Raw genomic sequence first — 20,542 nt, 5'->3', positions numbered from 1 at the left:
CTGCTTTTACACTACAGTTTTGTCATTCACCCATTCACTCACACATTCATACAGCACCTTTTTCCATCACACATCTTTTATACCCATTCACATGCTGCCGGCACAGCCGTCAGGAGCAACGTGGGGTTAAGTGTCTTGCCCGAGGACACATCGGCATGTAGACTAGCAGAGATGGGAATCAAGCCATAGTAGTGACAATGGAGCTCTGGATGTCACATGACTCAATTTTGGTGTATTTCCACCGGCTCTACTCGCCACATACTATTTTTAGTACCTGCTCCGGCGAGGTTCCAAGCATGCTGAATAGGTACAGTAGATCAGTTAAAACAACTTAACAATCCCAAAAACGTGGGTTAATCTCCAACAACTGCCAGGGAAATATATATGTAACAGAGGAGTCTGGTGAATTTTGGGACAGGGAGCGGCATCACAGACCCTGCTGCTGTAGTCTGTGGAGTAGGAGTCTGTGCTCTGGAGACATCTGACACAGAAATCAAGCCAAACTGTAGATCAGTTAAAACTACTTAATGATCCTAAACACATGGGTTAATCGCCAGGGAAATGCCTAAAATCTCAATGTTTAACAGAGGAGTCTGGTCCGCGACCGGCATCCCACTGCCGCTGTGTTTCAGTCCAGTGACTGTGTCAGACGGAGTCTGTGCTACTGATTCTAGTGCTTTGATTCAGTTACACTGAAGTCACTAGTCACTCATATATGTGTGTGTGTGTGTCCCGTGTAAGACAAAGTTACTGCAGTTTCATGTAGCTGTGCAATGATGACTCCGCCCATGTTGAGTAGGTACTTTTTGTAGTGGAAATGCAACCTAAACCGTGCCGAGGCGAGTAGAGCCACTGGAAATACGCCATTTGTTGACATTGCCACGTTGGCAGGAACTTCATTTCAAATCAGTAGAGTTCACACTTTAAATCCTTTTCTGAAAGTGTGTGCATTTTCACACACACACACACACACACACATTTCCATGGTTTCCATGACTTCAGAGGACGTTACATTGACTTACATTCATTTTCTGGAGACTTACTCTAGCCTACTGGCCTAACCATAACCTAATCCTAACCACATAACATGTCATTTATGCACACACACACACACACTCTCACCATGACTTCAGAGGATATTGCACTGACTTACATTCACTTCCTGAAGACTTACTCTAACCTTAAAGATCATAACTATTGGCCTAATCCTAACCCTGACCCTAACCTTAAAACATGTCTTCACCTTAAAATGTAGTAATTTATGTTATGGGGACTTGCTTTTTGTCCCCATAAGGATGACAAGTCCCCATAATGGTCCCCCACAACGTTAGTAATACCTGTACACTCATACACACACAGCTTTGCACAGTCATCCTTTTAAGAACATTAACATTAACTTCTATTCATTTGGACAGCTGAAACAATGCCCAAACCTAACCTTACCCGAACCACAATTCAAATCTTAGCTCTAAACCAATCCAGCTCCTTATTAGTTTCTGTCTCATTTGGGCCCGGTTTTGGTCTCTATGAGGACTACTGGACCTGACAAGAGTTTATGCCAGAAGGAGGGGGTGAGAAACTTTACAAGTGTCATATTTTGTCCTGAACACAATCCTGCATTGCCTGAGTACATCGTTTTGAAGCTTTGACGCTGTAGACGATTTCAGACATAAAGGTTGGCGTTCACTGAACGGAAATGTAAGATTCACATTTTATCACCACACCATCTTTTACCAAACTCCAGCAGTCAGCAGTCTCAGGTTCACTCACTTTACATTTACAAGCAGTACAACAAAAAGGTCCCACACAGTTGTTGTTCCGTTATGCAAACATCACTGTGAGGCTGTGACAGAGGTGATATGGGTAAAACATTTCCTAATCGACTAGAAAGTCCAACCGTATACATCATCAGCCATGAGTTAGCATCGATGATGATGTCAGTGTTAAGCGGCACTGTCCACAGCCGCCATCATCCTCACCCCAGACGGATGGGAAGTCGCGTGGTTTGCGCAAAACTCCTTTTACAGGACATCGGTTGTGGTTCTGGGATTCTGATATGTGGGACGGGGAGTCTTTGAGGTGTCAGTGTTCCAGACCCAATTATCTCATAGTCATTCATTTTCATTACCACACTATCCTCTACATAGTTTGCAAGTTCTCTCCGGTTTCCTCCCACAGTCAAAAAACCATGCAGAGGTTAATTGGACACTCTAACACTTACAGTTCTAGCACTACTCGGCTCAGTTCGACTCGTTTTCTTTTGTTTTTCCATCAGTGATAGTATTCAATTCAATTCAATTCAATTTTATTTGTATAGCGCCAAATCATAACGTACATTATCTCAAGGCACTGTACATAGGTCACACAATGAGCAAGCACTAGGCATCAGTGGAGAGAAAAAACTCCCTCTTTACAGGAAGAAATCTCTGACAGAACCAGGCTCAGAGATGTGCGGTCATCTGCCTCGACCGGTTGGGGTGAAAGGAAAAATGGGGGACAGAGGAGAGGTGGGGGACAGAAAGGAGGGAGAGAAAGGACAAGAGGGAGATGAGGTAGAGACAGAAGTATCTGGTAGCTGGTAGTTTTTTTTAGTGCCTGCTCTGGCGAGGTTCCAAGCGAGATAAAACGTGACGTCAACAGACTGCCGGTCACTGAGTCATGAGCGCGACGTCCGACACAGGAAAGACTTCAAAATCCTGAAAACATGCGTTAATCTCCAACATTTAACAAGGGACTTTTCTAATTTAGCTCATTTAGCGACAGCACTGCAGAAAGTAGTTGATCGTGAGCCGAATCACCACCCGTTCAGCCAAATTTCTGATACCAAACTGAGTATAGTCCAGTTGATAAAGAGGAGTACTAGACCTGAATCATGGAAAAGTGCCATGAATTGCTCGTAGGTGTGAGTGTGAGAGTGAATGGTTGTTCGTCTCTATGTGTTTGTCCTGTGATGGACTGGCAACCCCGTCCAGGGTGTATCAGGGTGTAGGACTGGCCCCCACGGCCCCCTTGTGGAGGATAAAGTGATAGAAAATGATCTGTCCTATGTGTGTCATATGTTCTAGTAACCTCTCCATGGTGGTGACCCTCTACTGTGTGCAAAGCACATGGGTCTAAGATAATCATCTGATCGTGTGTCAACTTCTATGTGTGATGATGATATTTGAATATTTGTTTTGTATTAGATTATTTTTGACGATGTTATACATATGAATTGCCTTACAGAGTTTGTATGGTTTGTATGCTGTTTTTTCCTCTAGCTTTAATGATTAATATTATGATGAGTGTGTTTTATTATAGTGTATTTTTCTAGGTTATCTATGTTATTTTCTTTAGTTTAATAGTGTTGATGATGTGTTTAGATTCTTGTTTGATTGAATTGATTCTTGATTTGTCTTGACCCTACAGGTTTAATGTAGTTCTTTTTCAGGTGGATGCATTTTTAAATGTTTTTGTAGTATGCTAATATGCTAATTATGCTAAGTATAATTTTTTTAATAAATGTGTTATTTTCTTTAGCTTAATGATTAATATATCTATATATAATAGATATATTAATATCATCCAAAGGGGGGCATGGTCATGGAAAATAACACTTGCTTTCATTTATTGCTTGTTTTAACATACACACACATACTGTACTTGTACTCGTACTCGTACCTAGTACATTTCCAATTTTTTATACACTTGTAGTCTCAGCAATGCCCACACATAATTGCCGTCCCTGCCTGGTCATCTTTCCCAGCTGCACAGACAACCCTTAGGGTGCGAGCACCAACTATAAACTGTACAGATTTTCTCATGCGCCTTCATTTGCTTCAACAATCAACTTTGATTCAACCTTTTTTTCTTCATCAGACACCATACGGCAATTTTTGTCACAACAGCTTCTGAAATCGGATTAAAAAGAGAAAACAAGAAAACTGGAAATGGAGATAATGGCCAGAAAAATAAGGATTTGTGAAACAACTACTAGTGGACTGTATTCACGCAGTAGGAAACTGAGCAACGAGCACTTTCTGCCACTTTTCCTTGAGCAAAGATTCCCCTAACACAGCGACACCAACCTTCCCCTCAGTCATCCACAAGTTGACACCTGCTGACACACTCATCCGATTCTTCATCCACTGATGGTGTTAATGACAAATGCACCCCAGAAACTTCCATGATGACAGCTGCAAACTGAACGTAACCACATGCACACATTGCTAGAATGCAGTGTGAGTCATGCAGCTACAGTGCCTCAAAGATCTAAAAGATCTAAAACAAAGATGTTCTTCAAATCAATGATTGAATCTGCTCGATTTTATTTGTAAAGCATAAAAATCACACAACATATATTGTCTTCATATTGTGAGGTCGCAAACTTATTCTAACAATATTAGTGAGTGATGATGCTTTCAACAATCAGGAAGTGTTTGGCACCAGTGGAGAGAAAAAGCCTTCAGCAGAACCATCTTCCTCTCAACAACTTATCTCTCTGCTCATCACATTTCTGTTACAGTATTTGTGAATTCACACCAAAAGGGACATTTCACTGCACCTTTTTTTAACCACTAGAACACAGAACATAGTGGCGTTTTTTTCCCCATTACCATGTTCAAATGCACAGTATATACAGAGGCTATAAGAATGTGCAGTAAAGAGTGTCTATAGCATGTCTAATATCCTTTTCGGGTCAGATAATTGTTCTAAACGTTCTTGCAGAAAGTGTGTTTTAGTTGACCCTATTTGGCTAATCTCTGTTCACTGATTGCGTGTCCAATTCAAATACGGTGGAGTGTGAAATTAAATTAAATTAAATTAAATTAAATTAAATTAAATTAAATTAAATTAAATTAAATTCGACTGAATTGTTCGTGGGTGTACACCCACATGATAGGAATTATTGATTTTCATTAACACAGAATGAGACTTTTTTTACACAGAAGTCCACAGTGGACAAACTATATCTTTTGAATTTTGATGCTAACACAGGTTCTCCAATACACCTGGAAGGGAATGATGAGGGGAGTGATTTCCAGCTGCAATGTGCAACTTCACGACTAACTTTTAGACATTGTACCTTTAATTGCTGTGCATTTATTTTATTTCTTCTGTAATAAAAATACATTTGACATTAATTTACTGGTGTTTTACTTGTACATTTCGCTGGTATAAATATCTGTACAGTAACAGAAAGAAACAGCCTGAGAAGCATAATAATAATGCAGTGGTTTATTGTTGAGTGAAGTGTAGAAGTTTCCTTACATCAGGAAAAACTCACAAAAACTGGTAAAAGTGAGAAACCTCAGCAATAGCCACAGTGGAGGGACACCTCTCCCAGGACAGACAGACAGTAGGTGTCATGTCCAGAAACAAGTTCAGCAGATTACAGACATCACATTTACAAACAGAGGAAAGAGAAGAAGAAGGAGACAGCTGTTGAAGAACAGAGGATGAGGATGTAATGAGTATCTATATAATATATAATAATAGTTGTAGTGTTTGAGCTGCGGTGCTCACTGCATATTGGCTGCTCACCCAGTGATGGTTCAGCGTTCACTTGAACGTTCTCCTGTTGTCAGTCTATTACATTCTACTCCACTGAGTGCTGTATGTCATGAGTATCATAACAGTAGCAGCACTCTTACAATTATTAAAGTTGGAATGAAATGAAAACTGTGACGTTTGTGCAGTGGCAACAAGGAGGGGAGGAGTGGAGTGTTGGAGCTTTTTTTATCACATTTTGTTTTAAAACAGCCCTATCAAATTACTAAGTCAACACACACAAACCAATTTGCACCTGGGGAGCAACGGGATATTGGGTGATTGGATCGGAAATTGGTTTTCTCCCAGGACTTGAATCGGTAACTCTGTGGTTACAAGCCCAATTAATTTCCTCTTGGACACAGACTGTCCAAATATGGTCACTATAGGTCAGTAATTCTTACACACTGGACTTTTAACGTATTTTGTCAAGGTCACCTTTTCTTTTTCAGTATTCACATATTCAGGGCTCACTCACTCACTCACTCACTCATCTTTAATCACTTTGTCGTCCACATGAGGGTCGCTGTTGCTAATCCCAGCCTTTTGACATATGGCCACAGATAGAGAACAACCATCCACTCACACCGACGGTCAATTTAGAGTGTCCAATTTGCCTGATCTGCATGTTTTTGGCAGTTTTTTTTTTATATTCCGAAAACGTATTATATTTATTTCTGAGGGACAATTCAAGGTCAAAGAAACACCTCAAGAAATTACTACCGCAGATTTCATCAGCTTTACTAATACTGTGACGTAGAAACCATGAAGTCACCCATGGTTAATAATAATACTGTAGTAGTATGGCAAGTTCTCTTATTTCTCCTGACCACAGAGATTGTGTCATGAAGATGTACTTCCGAACCCTAACACTCTTCACACCCCCACCCCCAAAATGTTAATGTCTGTGACTATCATGTTTGTATGTGTTCACAATTTGTAAAGAAAGAAATAGCAGAAGAAAGAGATAGATAGATAGATAGATAGATAGATAGATAGATAGATAGATAGGCAAAAATATGAGAAACAAACAAAGTGCACAAATAAACAAACCCCATCAACAACATGGAGTAGTGGAAGAAAGAAAGAAAGAAAGAGGAAAAGAAAGAAAGGAATGCTTTTGTATTGAAGAGAACACATGTAGTATGTAAATCATTGTATTATCTGTCAGTGAAACCAGCAGTTACTCATTACCAACTCATTCACTCATTCAATAGGCGAAAAAAAGACTTGTCTCCTACAGGTGAGGTAATGGTTGCTATATTTCAAACCATGGATGTATTAAACTCTTATGGAAAGATTTCAAAATGTGTTTTTGTCCAATGTGTACAATGATTGCATCAAAAATTTACTAGTAATTTGCATTTGAGGTAGGTGTGTGGTGATGGTGACGTCAGTGACTTCCTTTTTTTGTGTATATAAAGAATGACAGAGATTATCACAGCAGTCACACAAGATAGAAAAACATAAGCTGCAGGAAAAAAAAGACAGAGAGAGAGAGAGAACTCAGAATGATGAAGCACGTTTTTGCTCTACTTGTCCTGCTGCACCTGTGCTACAGTACTGATATAGACATGAACTTAAACGTGGAGATCATTAAAGGACTGAAGGAGCTCCACAGCCTCAAGACAATCAATATCACCTCTGTGAGTACAATGCAATGATATCTCTCCTATGACTGTTATGATGTCATAATCTGTTAATCAGTGTCAACAAAAACACACACTAACTGTCTGAATCAATATTCTATTCCCACAGCCACTGCGTGTGCCAGGAGCAGGTGGGCACACACACGTGGTAAGTTTCACATGTTGACCAGGTTCCACTGAGCTCAGTTCAGACAATCTGCCTGCTGATTAATAATCCTGAAAATGTCATCTTTCCTCTACAGTCCTGTTTAGGCGCCTTTGCCAAGGAACTGATGCACCTGCTGAACAATGTGAGTGTGCCTGAAGAGAAGCAGGACATTATCAGAGGACTAAAACAAAACCTGAGGGTTCTGAATCAACATAAAAAGGTGAGATTCGTGCGATTCCTCCAAAGCTGTGTTTGTTGCATCAGCACTGAGAGTCCATAGGAGATGCAATTCCAACCCCTCTCTCTCTCTCTCTCTTTTTTCCTTTTCCAGACTGACCACAGGTGTCATTTTGTACCAACAACAAACACTTCCATGGTGTTTAAGAGATACGTAACTTTCCTCAGAAGGCTGAACACCTCCAAGAAAAGATAAAAGTCCTGGTCCAGCTCTCTGTTGTCTGCGGTTTACCTTCAATTGCTCATGATATTTAAGTTATTTTCACATAAAATCTAATAACCTGTGAATGTATTGGTTACATGGATTCAATTTCCATATTCTATCAGTATTATTTATACTTATTTATTAATGAATGTATTTATTCGTATGCAAATTCCTATATCCTCAGCTAACTGGATGGGGCAAATTGATATTCACAATGTGAAAAAAGAATATTTATTTCAATAGAGAAATGTGCTGCTGTCTTGAAATAAACCACATACTTTTATACTTTTACTTTTTCCCTCACTGAGTGGTTTGTAAATGGCGTTCACCGTGTGCTACATTGCAGCAGGTATCAATCACTCTTTGTATATAAAGCTGTCGTCCAATTTTTGTGCAAGACACATTACAAGGAAGCATTCAAGCTTCACACATGAGCTAAATGAAGAGTTGACAATGTAAAAGTCGCTGGGTACTTACAGAGCATAACGCCGGGGTGCATGTGTGTTGCATATGAAGAGGACACACTTAAAGTGGCTCAAAGTTCCCCGCCTCCAAAAGTGTGAACAAGAAGTGGCCACAAAAAACACAAGCAGACAAAATAGACAGCTGAAGAGAACGATACGCCTCATTTACTTATACTGCCCATATCTGCGTGTTCTGGACAACACGCAGAACACCCATATGATCTTCTATCTCGTAGCACTTGTGTGTTCGGTTGGCGTCTGGGTAGCCATCCTCCCACATCACACATCAACAGAGGAATACTTGTGCGCTTTGTCAGGACTTGAACATCTACACAGAAGATCTTACAGAACGTAATGCACGCTTCAAGAGCAAGTGGTGTGTAGCCTTACCTGTTCTCACACAACTGCTTGGTCACGTCTCACTGCACAGGCAGAATATCACGGTGTCCAGTGTGCATGACCAAGAAGATCCCGCCCAACACACTTGAAGAACACAGAACATGTCAAAACGTGTTGGTGACTTTTATTGAGGCAACAAGTCGGGACATGTCTGTTGAAAGATAAAGGTCTTTGCTGCAATTACTTCTGTAGTTTTGAGCACTTAGTCACATCTGACTGCCATGGTAGAGAAAGTGAGTCAGTGACTCATCACGTTGAAAGAAAAGATGGTGTGATAGCAAACTTTTTTGGGAAACAGGAACTCGTGTATCGTGCATCGTGCAGCAGCATCTGTGCAGCACAGGACACGTGACCTCGACTGACAGCAACCGCAGATACTGTATGAACATGGAAAACCAGCAGTCTTTGTGACATTTGGGGGAACCCTGTATTTTCACATGTCACAAGCACACACACATGGAAGAGTGTGTCAGCATGGTCATTTGCAGAGTGTCTCTCACGCACACGTCGCACACTCTCCTGTCACTTCAATACTGTCTCACAACCACGACAAGCAAGCAGCCAACTCGTGTGGTTATCTTTTCTTTGTATGATTTTATTTTATTCTTGTACGCCTATGTGGTCAGTCTGACAGTGATGTAGTGTTTTCATTCCAGACCATCTGTGTCAAGTGTCTTGTTTCATACATGCTAATTTATTTATTTTTTTAAAAAACATGGGTGGCAACAGCAGGAATAGCATTATTATTATTAGTGGAGGAACACTGATAAATGTTTGGAAATTTGTATGTAATAAGTGAATAAACATATTGATATATTTTACTATTATGTGATTGTTTATTTTAGAAATGTCATTGAACAGGAAATGATAGTCTGTGACCTGTGACACAAAAATGGAGTCTCAAAGTAGGCTTTCAGGGGAGCAAACTAGGGGACAATTAGAGAGAGAGAGAGACACTGTGGTATAGGTCCGCACTGCACTGTGGACCTGTTTAGTCTTAAAGATGTGAACTGCTGGATGGCTCATAACTTTCTCCAATTAAACAACTCAAATCAGAAATATTACTGTTTAACCCAAACACCATCTCCAGTCCCACCAGTCTTGGTCCGTTATCCAGTAACATTAAGCCCACTGCCAGAAACCTAGGTATCACCTTCAACCCTCACATCAACAAAGGTGTACAGACTTGCTTCCTCCACTTCAGAACCATCTCAAAAATCAATATATATTATTATTATTATTGTTAATAAATTAAATTAAATTAAATTAAATTAAATTAAATTAAATTAAATTAAATTAAATTAATATACTATGACAGCATGATCTAGAAATAGTAGTACTCTCCCGCTTAGATTACTGCCATTCCCTTCTAACCGGCATCAACCATAAATCCCTCTCCCGCCTCCAGCTGGTTCAGAACTCTCACCGGTTTTAACAGACGGCATCACATTACTCCAATCTTGACTTCAGAATTGATTTTACGATTTTACTGATCACTTTTAAGGCTCGTCGACTTCGAGCCATGGACGGGTCTCTCTTAACTGTTCCGAGGCCGAGGCTCAAAACCAGGGTTGAGTGTGCTTACGCCGTCAGAGCGCCTCAGCTTTGGAACGGCCTGCCTGCGGAGATAAGGCTTGCTAATTCAGTGTCATCTTTTAAAACTTGCTTTTTTGTGATGCTATCTGTTTATCCTGCTTTTCTTCCTTTTCTGTGTATTTTATATTTATGTATGTAAATTGCTGTTTTTAAAGGTGCTATACAAATAAAGCTTTACTTAATTACTTACTAACTTATATATCTGACCTCTGAACTCTGGATACTTCTCCATACTTGCATACTCCCGTACTTGTGTAACGTCATCAACCTCAGTCCAAGTTCTGTTCCAATTCTCAAGCAGTTAGAGCAGTAAGACGAGACTGACGGGGCCAAAATGAATATGATGACCTGGGTAGTGTAACTTTCTAATTCCAGAAGATGGCAGTAATGCAACATCATGGATGCAAGCTGCCAATAAACGTCATAGAGGAAGAAGAAGAAAACATAAAGCACAAAGAACATTATAATTATACATTATAATATTTTATATTTATATATATATATATATTCTTTATATATATTATAAATGTCCACTGTGTAAGATGTTGATGAAGGGCATTGCGAAACATCAATGATATGCTGAATGAATGAATGAACTACTACCTATGAACCCTACTGCCCCAAAAGTGTATTGCCACTATACTAACTTTTACATCAAATACTGATGTAATTAAGATATTGAATAGAGGAAATCAATTGATAACTCAATGGATGTAATATATTGATACATTCATATGGATTAGGTTTAAGGAAATGATATGGGGTAAAGAAATTGCATTCTTTTCTAAGGTCCAAATTAATCTGAAAAAAGAATAATCTGAATCGTGATATTTGAAATAAACAGTCTGCAAAGATTGTGAGATCTCAGAAAGTATCTATCATTCAACTATTTAATGATTGTTGAATCATTTAATAGTGTTAATATGCTAATTTAAAAGTCACTATTTAAATATGACCCCTGCAAAACAACAGAAAGAAGAAGCTGATTTGTAGTCCTGGTAATTATAAAATATAATGTTCTGTTTGAATACTGCAGTATTTGTGAACTGGTTTAAAGCTATATATTTTTTTGCTGGTAAAGTAACCTTCTAGGACCTGATTACTGGTGAGCTCTACCAAGTATGCAGGAATGCACTTTGGTGTATGTATGTAGGTATACCAATCATTTGACAAACTAATGATATCACTATAACTTGACAAATATAAGTAGGATGAAGAGTGAGGGAACTAATCATACAATAATTATCATAATAACACTGTAAAATGAGTTTCTAGGACCTGATAAACATGTTTATATAAATGTGGGGTGTCAGTATTGTATTGGCCAATTATAGAGTTAATTATAGAGTTAATTTCATCTTGTAGAATTTCTTATATTTCCAGACACTCGTGATAGTGACTTTAACTTTTAACCCCTGGAGAAATGAGGGTTAGACATGTGTAATAGTTTATGTCCTGAATAATACAATAATCTTTTGAAAAAACAGAGACATTGTGTTGTGTTAATGTGCACTCACTGGTCAAATTATTAGGTACACGATTAAGAAAACACTGCCTTAATGCATTGAGTTGTTGTCATGTGATTAGATATTGGAATTAACAAACAGTTGAACACACAGTACACACCTACTGAAGTGGCTGGTGATTTGTCTTTATGCTAAGCTAAGCTAAGCTATCCTAGCTAATAGCACCATGCAGGTAATGTAGCATATGTAGCGTATAGGCAGGGACCGCCCAAGCCTTTATGGGGTCCTGTAAGCAGAATCTGATTTGGAGTCCCCTCTCACCATCTCAGAGTAGCCAGTGCTTGAACTTTACTCATACAAATGTTACACTATAAATTGCTTTTATTATAGTTGTGTTATTTACTCTAAACCAGAGTCATTTTTGTTTTCCTTTAATCTTACAGGGCAGTAAAAATTAATTTGCACTTTTTTAATTCAAAGTGAAGCAATGCTGAACTTGCATTGAACAAGTATAAACCAGTTTAATGAGTCTGTTTTTTAAAACTTTTAAAATGTTTTAAACTTCCTTCCTTTCCTAATTATATCTAAAGAAATAAAGAAGTCTTTCATTCTTAAAATATTTGCAGCTGCTTAGTACCCTTGTGTATGTATGTGCTATGGCTCTTTCATGGATATTTTCAGAAAATATGAAACAGGTAAAATAAAAGTCAAGAGGGTGATTCTGAATTAGAGTTTATTTATTTTTTTAGCGACAAAATCAAAAATAAAAGTATTCAAAGGAAGTAAAGTCTTAACAACCCTGGATCTTTGTCAGTGTGTTAAATAGCTTGCAGAGCATCTCATGGTGAGTGAATATAATCTCTGTAGTTAGAAAAAAAAATATTATTTTATGATTCTAAGAGAACATAAATAATGTTGAATCAAAAATGTATGGATGACTTTAGTCCTCACCCTAAACATTTAGCCATAACCGTATTGCAATGAGTTAGAAAATGTGGAACAGGTAGACTGACATTTCCATTATCTATTAAATCTACTGGATTGCACATTCTTTAAGGTTACCACACAGCTGCACAGTGAACTGCATCTACTGATGACCCTTAACTATTTCACCAGGATATTATACATGGAAGTGATCTGCTAATCTGTGTATTTGCATTCTCACTTTGGTTTTCATTTGCACACAAATCTAAGCAGGTCACACACACACACACACACACACACACGTAAATGAATACAAAGTGATACTGTATGCTCACATACTCATTCCTCCTGTCTCGTCATTCACTCTGATAAAGTGTCATTAAAGATGTCCTGTATCTACATTCTACTCATTCAGATTGCTGGTGCTGCACACTCATCACTAAGAGCATAAAGAATAAGGCAAAACCAAAACTCTCCTCTTCATGTTTAAAAGTCCAGTGTGTAAAATGTAAGCAAATTTACGTGTATTTGGCAGAAATTGAAGGTAACATAATTATGCAACTTCACCAATAAATATTGCAACATTTTACACACTTGACCTTCAAGTACTGCAGCTCTGGTCACAGACCTCCGCTCCCTCGTGTGGCCTTAGAGTGGCACAGTCATGCCTTCCTTCCTCCTCCAAGCTTAAGAAAAGCACAACACGACAGTCTCTGATGCATACACTCCACTCCAGCCCCACATGCACTGTAAACCACGTAACGGTTTGTCACGCCACAAGTCCACGCCGGCCGGTGTGACCAGAATTTGGTTCGTCGTCTGAGGAGATCTAGAACAGGTTCTCAGCCATGGCAGTGAAACAGAGGTTAAGTTATTCATCATTCTCTGTCCTTCCGACAGTCAGCAAAAGTCTCCGGCTCCGTTTATGGCGTTATTCAGTGGATGTCCACACACGACTAAAAGAGCCGGGCCTGTTTCTTTAGCTCGTTCCTTTTCCACAGAGCCAGTCGGTCAAAATCCTCCACCGTCATCCCAAACACTTGGACAAACTCCTCTGGGGACAGGTGACGCTGAGAAGACAGGGAGACGACACGCAGGTGTCACATCATATACTCTCTATTTTCAATTACTCGGGTACCACTGAGGAAGATTTATTAACGACACAAAGACAAAAGGTCATTAAATGACTCACTTTGACATACAAAATGTTTAAAGTACTGTGATAGACAGCGGTTCAGTGGCAGGGAGTGAGGGCAGTTACCCCTCAGTTACTTCTACATTGGTGTGATATTTGAGGCTCAGCTTGTTCCTTTGTTTTTGAGTCATCTCTGTTTCACACTCATCTCTGCAGCTCTGTCAGAGGTGTCTCCACACACAACACATTACTTTTCTCACAGTAAAAGAAATTCAATGAGCGAGGTGTATTTCATTTCAGTGTTTAAGTAGATTCTGCATATTATGCTGTACACGCTGAGGCCAAAAACTAATATTTTCCACAAAAGAATTACAGTGAGATACAGAGAAATGTCTTATTATTATTTGAGACATCACTTCGGTGGGTGTGAGGTTCTGCTAGGGTAACCTGGAAAAGGAAAATGACTGGACAAATGTAATACTTTAGAAATTCATTTAACTGTCGTTTTGAATGAACTTAATTTGTGTTGCCTCATGAAATCATCCTTCAATATACCTGTAACTGTACTAAATGACTGGCAACCAGGGCCAAGTTAACCTAAAGACTTATTAATAACTTACCTCAAGTCTGGCTCTGTCTACATCTTTGGGCAGCCTGTTCCGCCCCCTGGTGGTGACAATGAGCGCTTCATAGGGGTAAATCTAGGGAAGGGAGGAGAAGTCAGCCTTGTTTTATCAGTCAGACACACATTAATAGCAAGTGTTCAAAAACTGTTCAACATATACACTGTCATGCTCACACGGAATTAGTTAGTGATGCAATTATGTTAAAACATTACCTTGTACTCTGCTGGGAGACAAGAAAGAGAATCAAAATCAGTACAGTAGAATAAAAGCACTGAATAATTGCTTTAATAAGTAATAAGTGGTAGGTGATTTTAATTCATATTAAATTACCTCTGCCGCCCCAGTTGACCTCTGAGCTACTGTCATACTGGTACTGGTAACAGTCAGCACTCTGAGGCTGCAGATGCAAGAAGAGACTATGAGTTTGGCACCAATGGCCACAGATGAAGTGTTTTAAAGAAGTTTTAAACAAAGTCACAGGGTTGTTAGGTCTTACCCTCTGGATGCCGTTGCGTCTATATCCTGGTAGTGAGGCAGACTTGCAGACAAAATCTAAAACACAGGAGTTACAGAGTTACAAACACAACACTGAAATCAGATAACAGTGTCAGGTCAGTGCCAGAAGGAGGCGCTCCTGACTAACAAACACAGTTCCAGATGTGCCACACACACACACACATGTGCTCTGTGATCATTAAAGAACTAAGATCAGTGGTTTTTTTTTTGGTATATTATTCAAATCTAAAGGAGAAACTCACCACTGTCAGTGCTGTACTGAGACCGGGGAGCTGTGAAATAAAGAAAACACACACAGTAAGATGACATCTTTCTTTCTCTATCCAGCACATATGCTGCAGCAATTTCTTTATTTCTTTTTTTTTTAATTAGATTGCTTAAAATATATTCAGTAAAATGCTGAAAAGACTTGACAGCCATCTGTTGGGTTTGAGGCTTAACAACGAAGCAGAGAGGGAGAAGAAAGTTGGTTTGTTATCAAGGCCTGGGAGGAATACAAAAAACATCAAAGGGGCAATAAGGCAGAAAGAGGCCAAGCCCGGCTCACGAAAGAAGAGGAAAGAAAAAAAACAACATGGAATCACACCAGTACAAACACAGACCACACACTCCACCACCTAATTGTCTGGTTACAAGCCTTTGTTGTGTAGCCAGTAGAGTCGCGTTCAGTAGCGCCCCCTCCCATCAGAGACACAGCTTTAATGAGAGATCTTACTGCTCATAAATAAAACAGGATATGGGACCCCAGCTGTGAGGGTGAGAGAGTGAGATAGATACACAGAGAGATGAATGGATAGATCGGAGCGAGTGGAGGGGGGAAAAAAAGCTAGAAAAGAACTCTGAAGCTTGGCTTTTACAAACAACTCTGGTGGCTTCACATGTGGCAACGCCTGGTTGAACTCTGCGTTTTCTGTGGTTGAAATGCTCAGAATCAGTGTGAGCAGATCTCCACAGAACAATGACAGGCCACATCTGGTGCTGCTGCTGGTTTGGAGGCAGCTGTTCTCCCTTCTCAGCATCTTCCCATGTCAATAAACTGTCAAAGCCTGCAGCAGCCGTGACCCCCTCTGACCTGCACCCACAACCTCACTGTCCTTGCCCCAAACCCCAGTGGTATTACATGGTGAAGCTCATAAAAACCAGCTCCAGTGGCTGCACTGAAATGCATAAGAGAGGCAGAAGCAGACAAAAGGGGGGGATGCGTAGGGGGCAGGGTGGATCCTTACAGCCGTTGACAGTGTTGTTGTACGCGGTGGTGCCGTAGCCTGTAGTGTTGAGCGCTTCCTTGCTCCCACAACGAGAATTCCTCGCACTGCCCCAGGGGTCATTGTCATAGGAACCAGATCTAGCTTTCATCTCCTCCTTCAGGATCATCCTCCCAATGCCACTCCCAATCTGGAAGGAACGGGAGCGAGGAATGAGGCAGACAGGGAGACAGAGTAGAGGTTAGGGAGAACGAATGAATGAATGAATGTGCAGTGATTGCCGAGATGGAGGGAGAAGCAAATAACGAAAAGCAGTTTAAGCAGTGTACATAAAAAAGTGCACCGGCGTTGCCGAGGAGGGATTTCTCTTGTTGCTGAGGAGAGTGAGACAAAATAATGAAGCGCTTACTCTTTGAAGACTGTGACTCCAACTCTCTTCGTCTCCTCCTGTCGAGAAGCGTCGTCTCGGCGCCCAATAGGCTGAGAGAGAGCAAAGACAGAGAGTCTCTTGTTTGAATGTGGATCTCAGAATGAAGCGCAGTACCAGCAACGACGAGAAGATTTACAAAATCAACTGCATGGTAGGCAACAGCAACACTTCATACCCTTGGGGGAGCTGGCGTACGGGTAGTAGTCAGACTCTGATGGGGTGTATGGCTCGGAAGAGTAGGTGGACAGTCTGGAGGATCTGAGGATGTCTTCGCTGGTCCTGCTTTTGGTGGCTGCTTCCATATGATTGTCTGTGAAGAAATGTGGACGGAGTTAGGGGGAAAAGAAATCTGGGTCCAAAAAAACCAAAGTAAATGAAATCTAATTTCTGAGAAGTTGTTAGATAATAATCTAATTTTGTCTGAAAAAGATACGAATACAGATGTAAAATTCACTATCACTGATTGGTGGACGTGCAAAAATAAGAAATTCTGATGTATACATTCGTAAATGCAGCTTAATCAAGACCAAACCCTCACTAACAAAACTCATTTTCTTGTGATAAGTCCAACTTTCTTAAATTTTAGCCGATTTTGTTTGTAGCATGTTTTTACTCATTTTAAAGCACATTGCAGTCTAGAGGTGGCACACGTTTACAAGCTAGTTTTAAGCAAAATTTACTAACTCCATTAAAACAAGAACATTTTAATCAATTTAAGAATATTTGGCTTATTTCTAACAGGATTCTTTTTACAGTACAGGACAATGTTGTCATATTTTAACTTGATCATATCTTTTTTCTTCTATGAATCTGAAGCATTAGCAACACTGTAATACATATAATGGCCAGCATGTTACTGTAATGTAAAAGGTAAATCTGCCTATACCAGCATATCTTAAACTAACTTATAATGTTTCTATGTTAAATAGGAAATATCAACACGTTTTACTTTAACAGGTTAACATTTATATAAGACTATTTCATTCTTTGAGATGAGACCCTGACATCACTGTGCTCGCTTTTTGAAAAGATGCCACAATATAATGTAACATTCTTTACAGATTTTTATAACAAGGCATGCATTATTTTACTTCTTATCTACAGTATGTCTCATAAATAACGTTATGTCCTGTTTGCTAAATCATGAAACATTGAAAAAGGTATGTTTCTCCACCTTACTTCCTCCTTCATGTTGCATTTGCAGCATCTTAAGTCGGATGACCGATGAACTCTACCCCTGACCGGTTGTAATTCCCTTCTAAGTCGCTTTGGTTTGGTCATTTTAGTTGATATAACATTTGCATTGTTTCAAATCAGTGGTTCCCATCCCCCCAGGGGTTCACAGAGCAGGGTGAGAGGTCCGAAAATCTTAGTCAAATACAGTAAAATGAGGATTGAAATATTATTTTATATCATATTAGATTTATACAGTATATACATATTATTACAAAATATTTTTTAGGCGGTTGGATTTGAAGTAAAATGATATCATTAGCTTGGTGATTTGCATGAGATGATTATGTTAAGTCTGATTAACAGCATCACATAATATTATGGCATATTTTTAAGATGGTCTCAAGTCTCTGGCCCTATTATTTTTGGGGGCTAGAGATGTTTAACTGCTGAATCACAAAACAATATTTAACAAGCATTTCAGTTCTTTTATAGATGTTTTCTTTTCTTTCGTTTTCTCCCTCTCCAGGGGTCGCGCTAGTGGCTTTGGCAGAGATATTTTTAAGCTGGATGTCTTTCCTGACACAACCCCCCATTTATTATTATTATTATTTATAATAATAATAATAATAATAATTAGAAAAAAACAAATGTTTGCTGCTTTGCTTCAGGTCTTCGTGCTAACCTGAGCCAGACATACCCTGACTCCATCTTTCATATTAACCGAGAAACACGAGAGCGGCATTGATCTGCTCTCATATTCTCACCAAGAAAAGAAATCAGTCTATTTCCCAAAAATGACAAACTAATAGACTGTCACTGGAGAGAATAATGTGTTAATGAACAGGACAAACATCTACAGCAAAATTCTACATTCACGCTACTTAATTCCACTGTCGCCATTCCACCATTCCTGCCAGAGAGAGGCTCGATATTTCAGCCAGAAGCAGGAAACTAGCCAGCATTAACATGAGTTCAGTTACTGCTCAGCCTGAGGCACACAGTCATTTCAGGAGCGGCGTGAGATCATGATATTGATGCCACTCTGCACTAAAACACGGTCAATGGAAGTCAATGGGAGTGACGTGCAGTGTAATGTCACTCTGTTAGCCATTAGCCATGCCTGCCCCAGTCCATGAGCCATTGAATTCCTATACACATGATGCACCATGACACCACTGTCAGACACACACACACACACACACACACACACACAGGAAGTAGTGGTTGTACAGACAGTCCTGACATGGGATAACACACACACGCAGACAGACATATGAAACATCTATCTACTGACAGTGAGAGGAAGGAGATACTTACAGCGGCAAGGTCACCAGGTAAAGTGGAGCAGAGGGTGAAGGGAAGTGAATACAAGTGATTGGGTGCAATACAAAGAAAAGAGGTGAAAAGAAAAAGGGAAACATTATTGAGGGGTCCCAGAGGGAGATGAACAATGTGAGAGCTTTGCTACTTGTTAGAAAACGGTCTCTTTCTATACAGGTAGCAAACTTGATTAGTACATCACAGGTCACTGATGAGCACAACTACTGTCTGTTGTGGTTTTTAAGTCAAAATCAATTATGTTTTAGGGCCAAAAACGTCAGGAACTAATTAGCGAATGTTCAGGTCGACCTAAGGAACCACAAGGGATCGATATGACCAATGTGTGCTGAATGTCAGGATACTAATCTGAGAGGGTTTTCATTCATTCATCTTCTACAGCTTTATCCACATGGTGCCAATCCCAGGTGACATAGGGCGAAAGACAGGGTAAACCCTGGACATAGAGACAATCATCCACTCTCACACCTATGGTCAATTTAGAGTGTCCAGTTTACCTAATCCCCAAATCTGCATGTTTTTGGACTGTGGGAGGAAACTGGAGAACCAGGAGAAAACCCCCACACACGGGGAGAACATGCTAACTCCCTTGTTCTAAGCAGGCTGAGAACCAGGGTCTTCTTACTGCAAAGGCAAGAGCGCTATCCACTACACCAACCGTGTGGCTCCTAAGAGGTTTTTGAATTTTGAATGATATTATAGACAAATGTTAAACATTATGGCCAGTGATGTAGTAATTGTATAAAAAGGTAACCCACACACGTTACAGAGGATCATGCGGGACAACGACAAACACAAGATCCTCCATCAAGAGATCCTGACTTTTCCATGGTAATGTGACAAGGGGATAGTGCATGTTTTTCTAATAAATATTTATACACAAGCATGTTGTCCAGATTGACTGAACTGCATTTCAGTTTTATGACATTAAAAAAGAGGGCAGAAACATCCTCTTGTGGGAACTGTGCTGCCATGACGCTACTTGACTCAACAACAACAACATAAATCCACAAAATGACACAAAACAGATTCTGCCATTTCCTTTAGAAAACACACAGTACTTGTTAAATCACACACTGACTGCTGGCTAACAGAGCTAAGCGGGACAAACACAAGCGGTCTCCACAGCACATTTAAATTCATATTGCAATGTAGTGCTTTGTGCCACTGATTTTTTGTGTCTCCTCAGTGTCGCATGTACTCCACTCTTCTCACGCCTCAACAACCATGTCTTCATTCATGGCTCTTCCTGCTCTATTTGCAGACAGGAACCTGTCGTGCTGTCGGGACTGCACACAGACGCAGGCACGCACATTAAACACTGCTCCTTTACATTACGGGTGCAATAAGTCCGATTGATCCTCAGTTGTAAAATAAAAAGTTAGTCAATCTCTATCTCATTAGTGCATTTTCAATGTTTTCCATTGATCTGGTCTTGTTTGTGGTGGTTTGCATTTCAAAGATAACCGGGACATCAATACTGATCGATGCTAAAGCAC

At 39.8% G+C, this 20,542-nt stretch overlaps 1 protein-coding gene across 19 annotated transcripts in view; it reads right to left on the bottom strand.

The window, feature by feature from the left end:
- Positions 1–12,857: 12,857 nt before the first annotated feature.
- Positions 12,858–20,542, bottom strand: part of ablim3 (actin binding LIM protein family, member 3) — a 49,121-nt gene continuing 41,436 nt past the window's right edge. For 9 of the 19 annotated variants that reach the window (XM_044040175.1, XM_044040182.1, XM_044040184.1 and 6 more), the window contains 9 exons: positions 16,705–16,839; positions 16,509–16,579; positions 16,121–16,289; positions 15,137–15,166; positions 14,875–14,930; positions 14,709–14,775; positions 14,591–14,601; positions 14,373–14,453; positions 12,858–13,687 (listed from right to left, as the gene is read on the bottom strand). In XM_044040175.1, coding sequence (XP_043896110.1) covers positions 13,574–13,687; positions 14,373–14,453; positions 14,591–14,601; positions 14,709–14,775; positions 14,875–14,930; positions 15,137–15,166; positions 16,121–16,289; positions 16,509–16,579; positions 16,705–16,839 — 734 coding nt within the window. In that variant the 3' untranslated portion in view covers positions 12,858–13,573. The remainder of the gene's footprint in view (positions 13,688–14,372; positions 14,454–14,590; positions 14,602–14,708; positions 14,776–14,874; positions 14,931–15,136; positions 15,167–16,120; positions 16,290–16,508; positions 16,580–16,704; positions 16,840–20,542) is intronic. The other 10 variants (XM_044040177.1, XM_044040183.1, XM_044040185.1 and 7 more) reach the window with 3 other exon arrangements.

The sequence above is a fragment of the Solea senegalensis genome, linkage group LG12 (genome assembly GCF_019176455.1).
Source record: "Solea senegalensis isolate Sse05_10M linkage group LG12, IFAPA_SoseM_1, whole genome shotgun sequence".
Lineage (NCBI taxonomy): Eukaryota > Metazoa > Chordata > Actinopteri > Pleuronectiformes > Soleidae > Solea > Solea senegalensis.
This window is presented reverse-complemented; position numbering and strand designations above follow the sequence as displayed.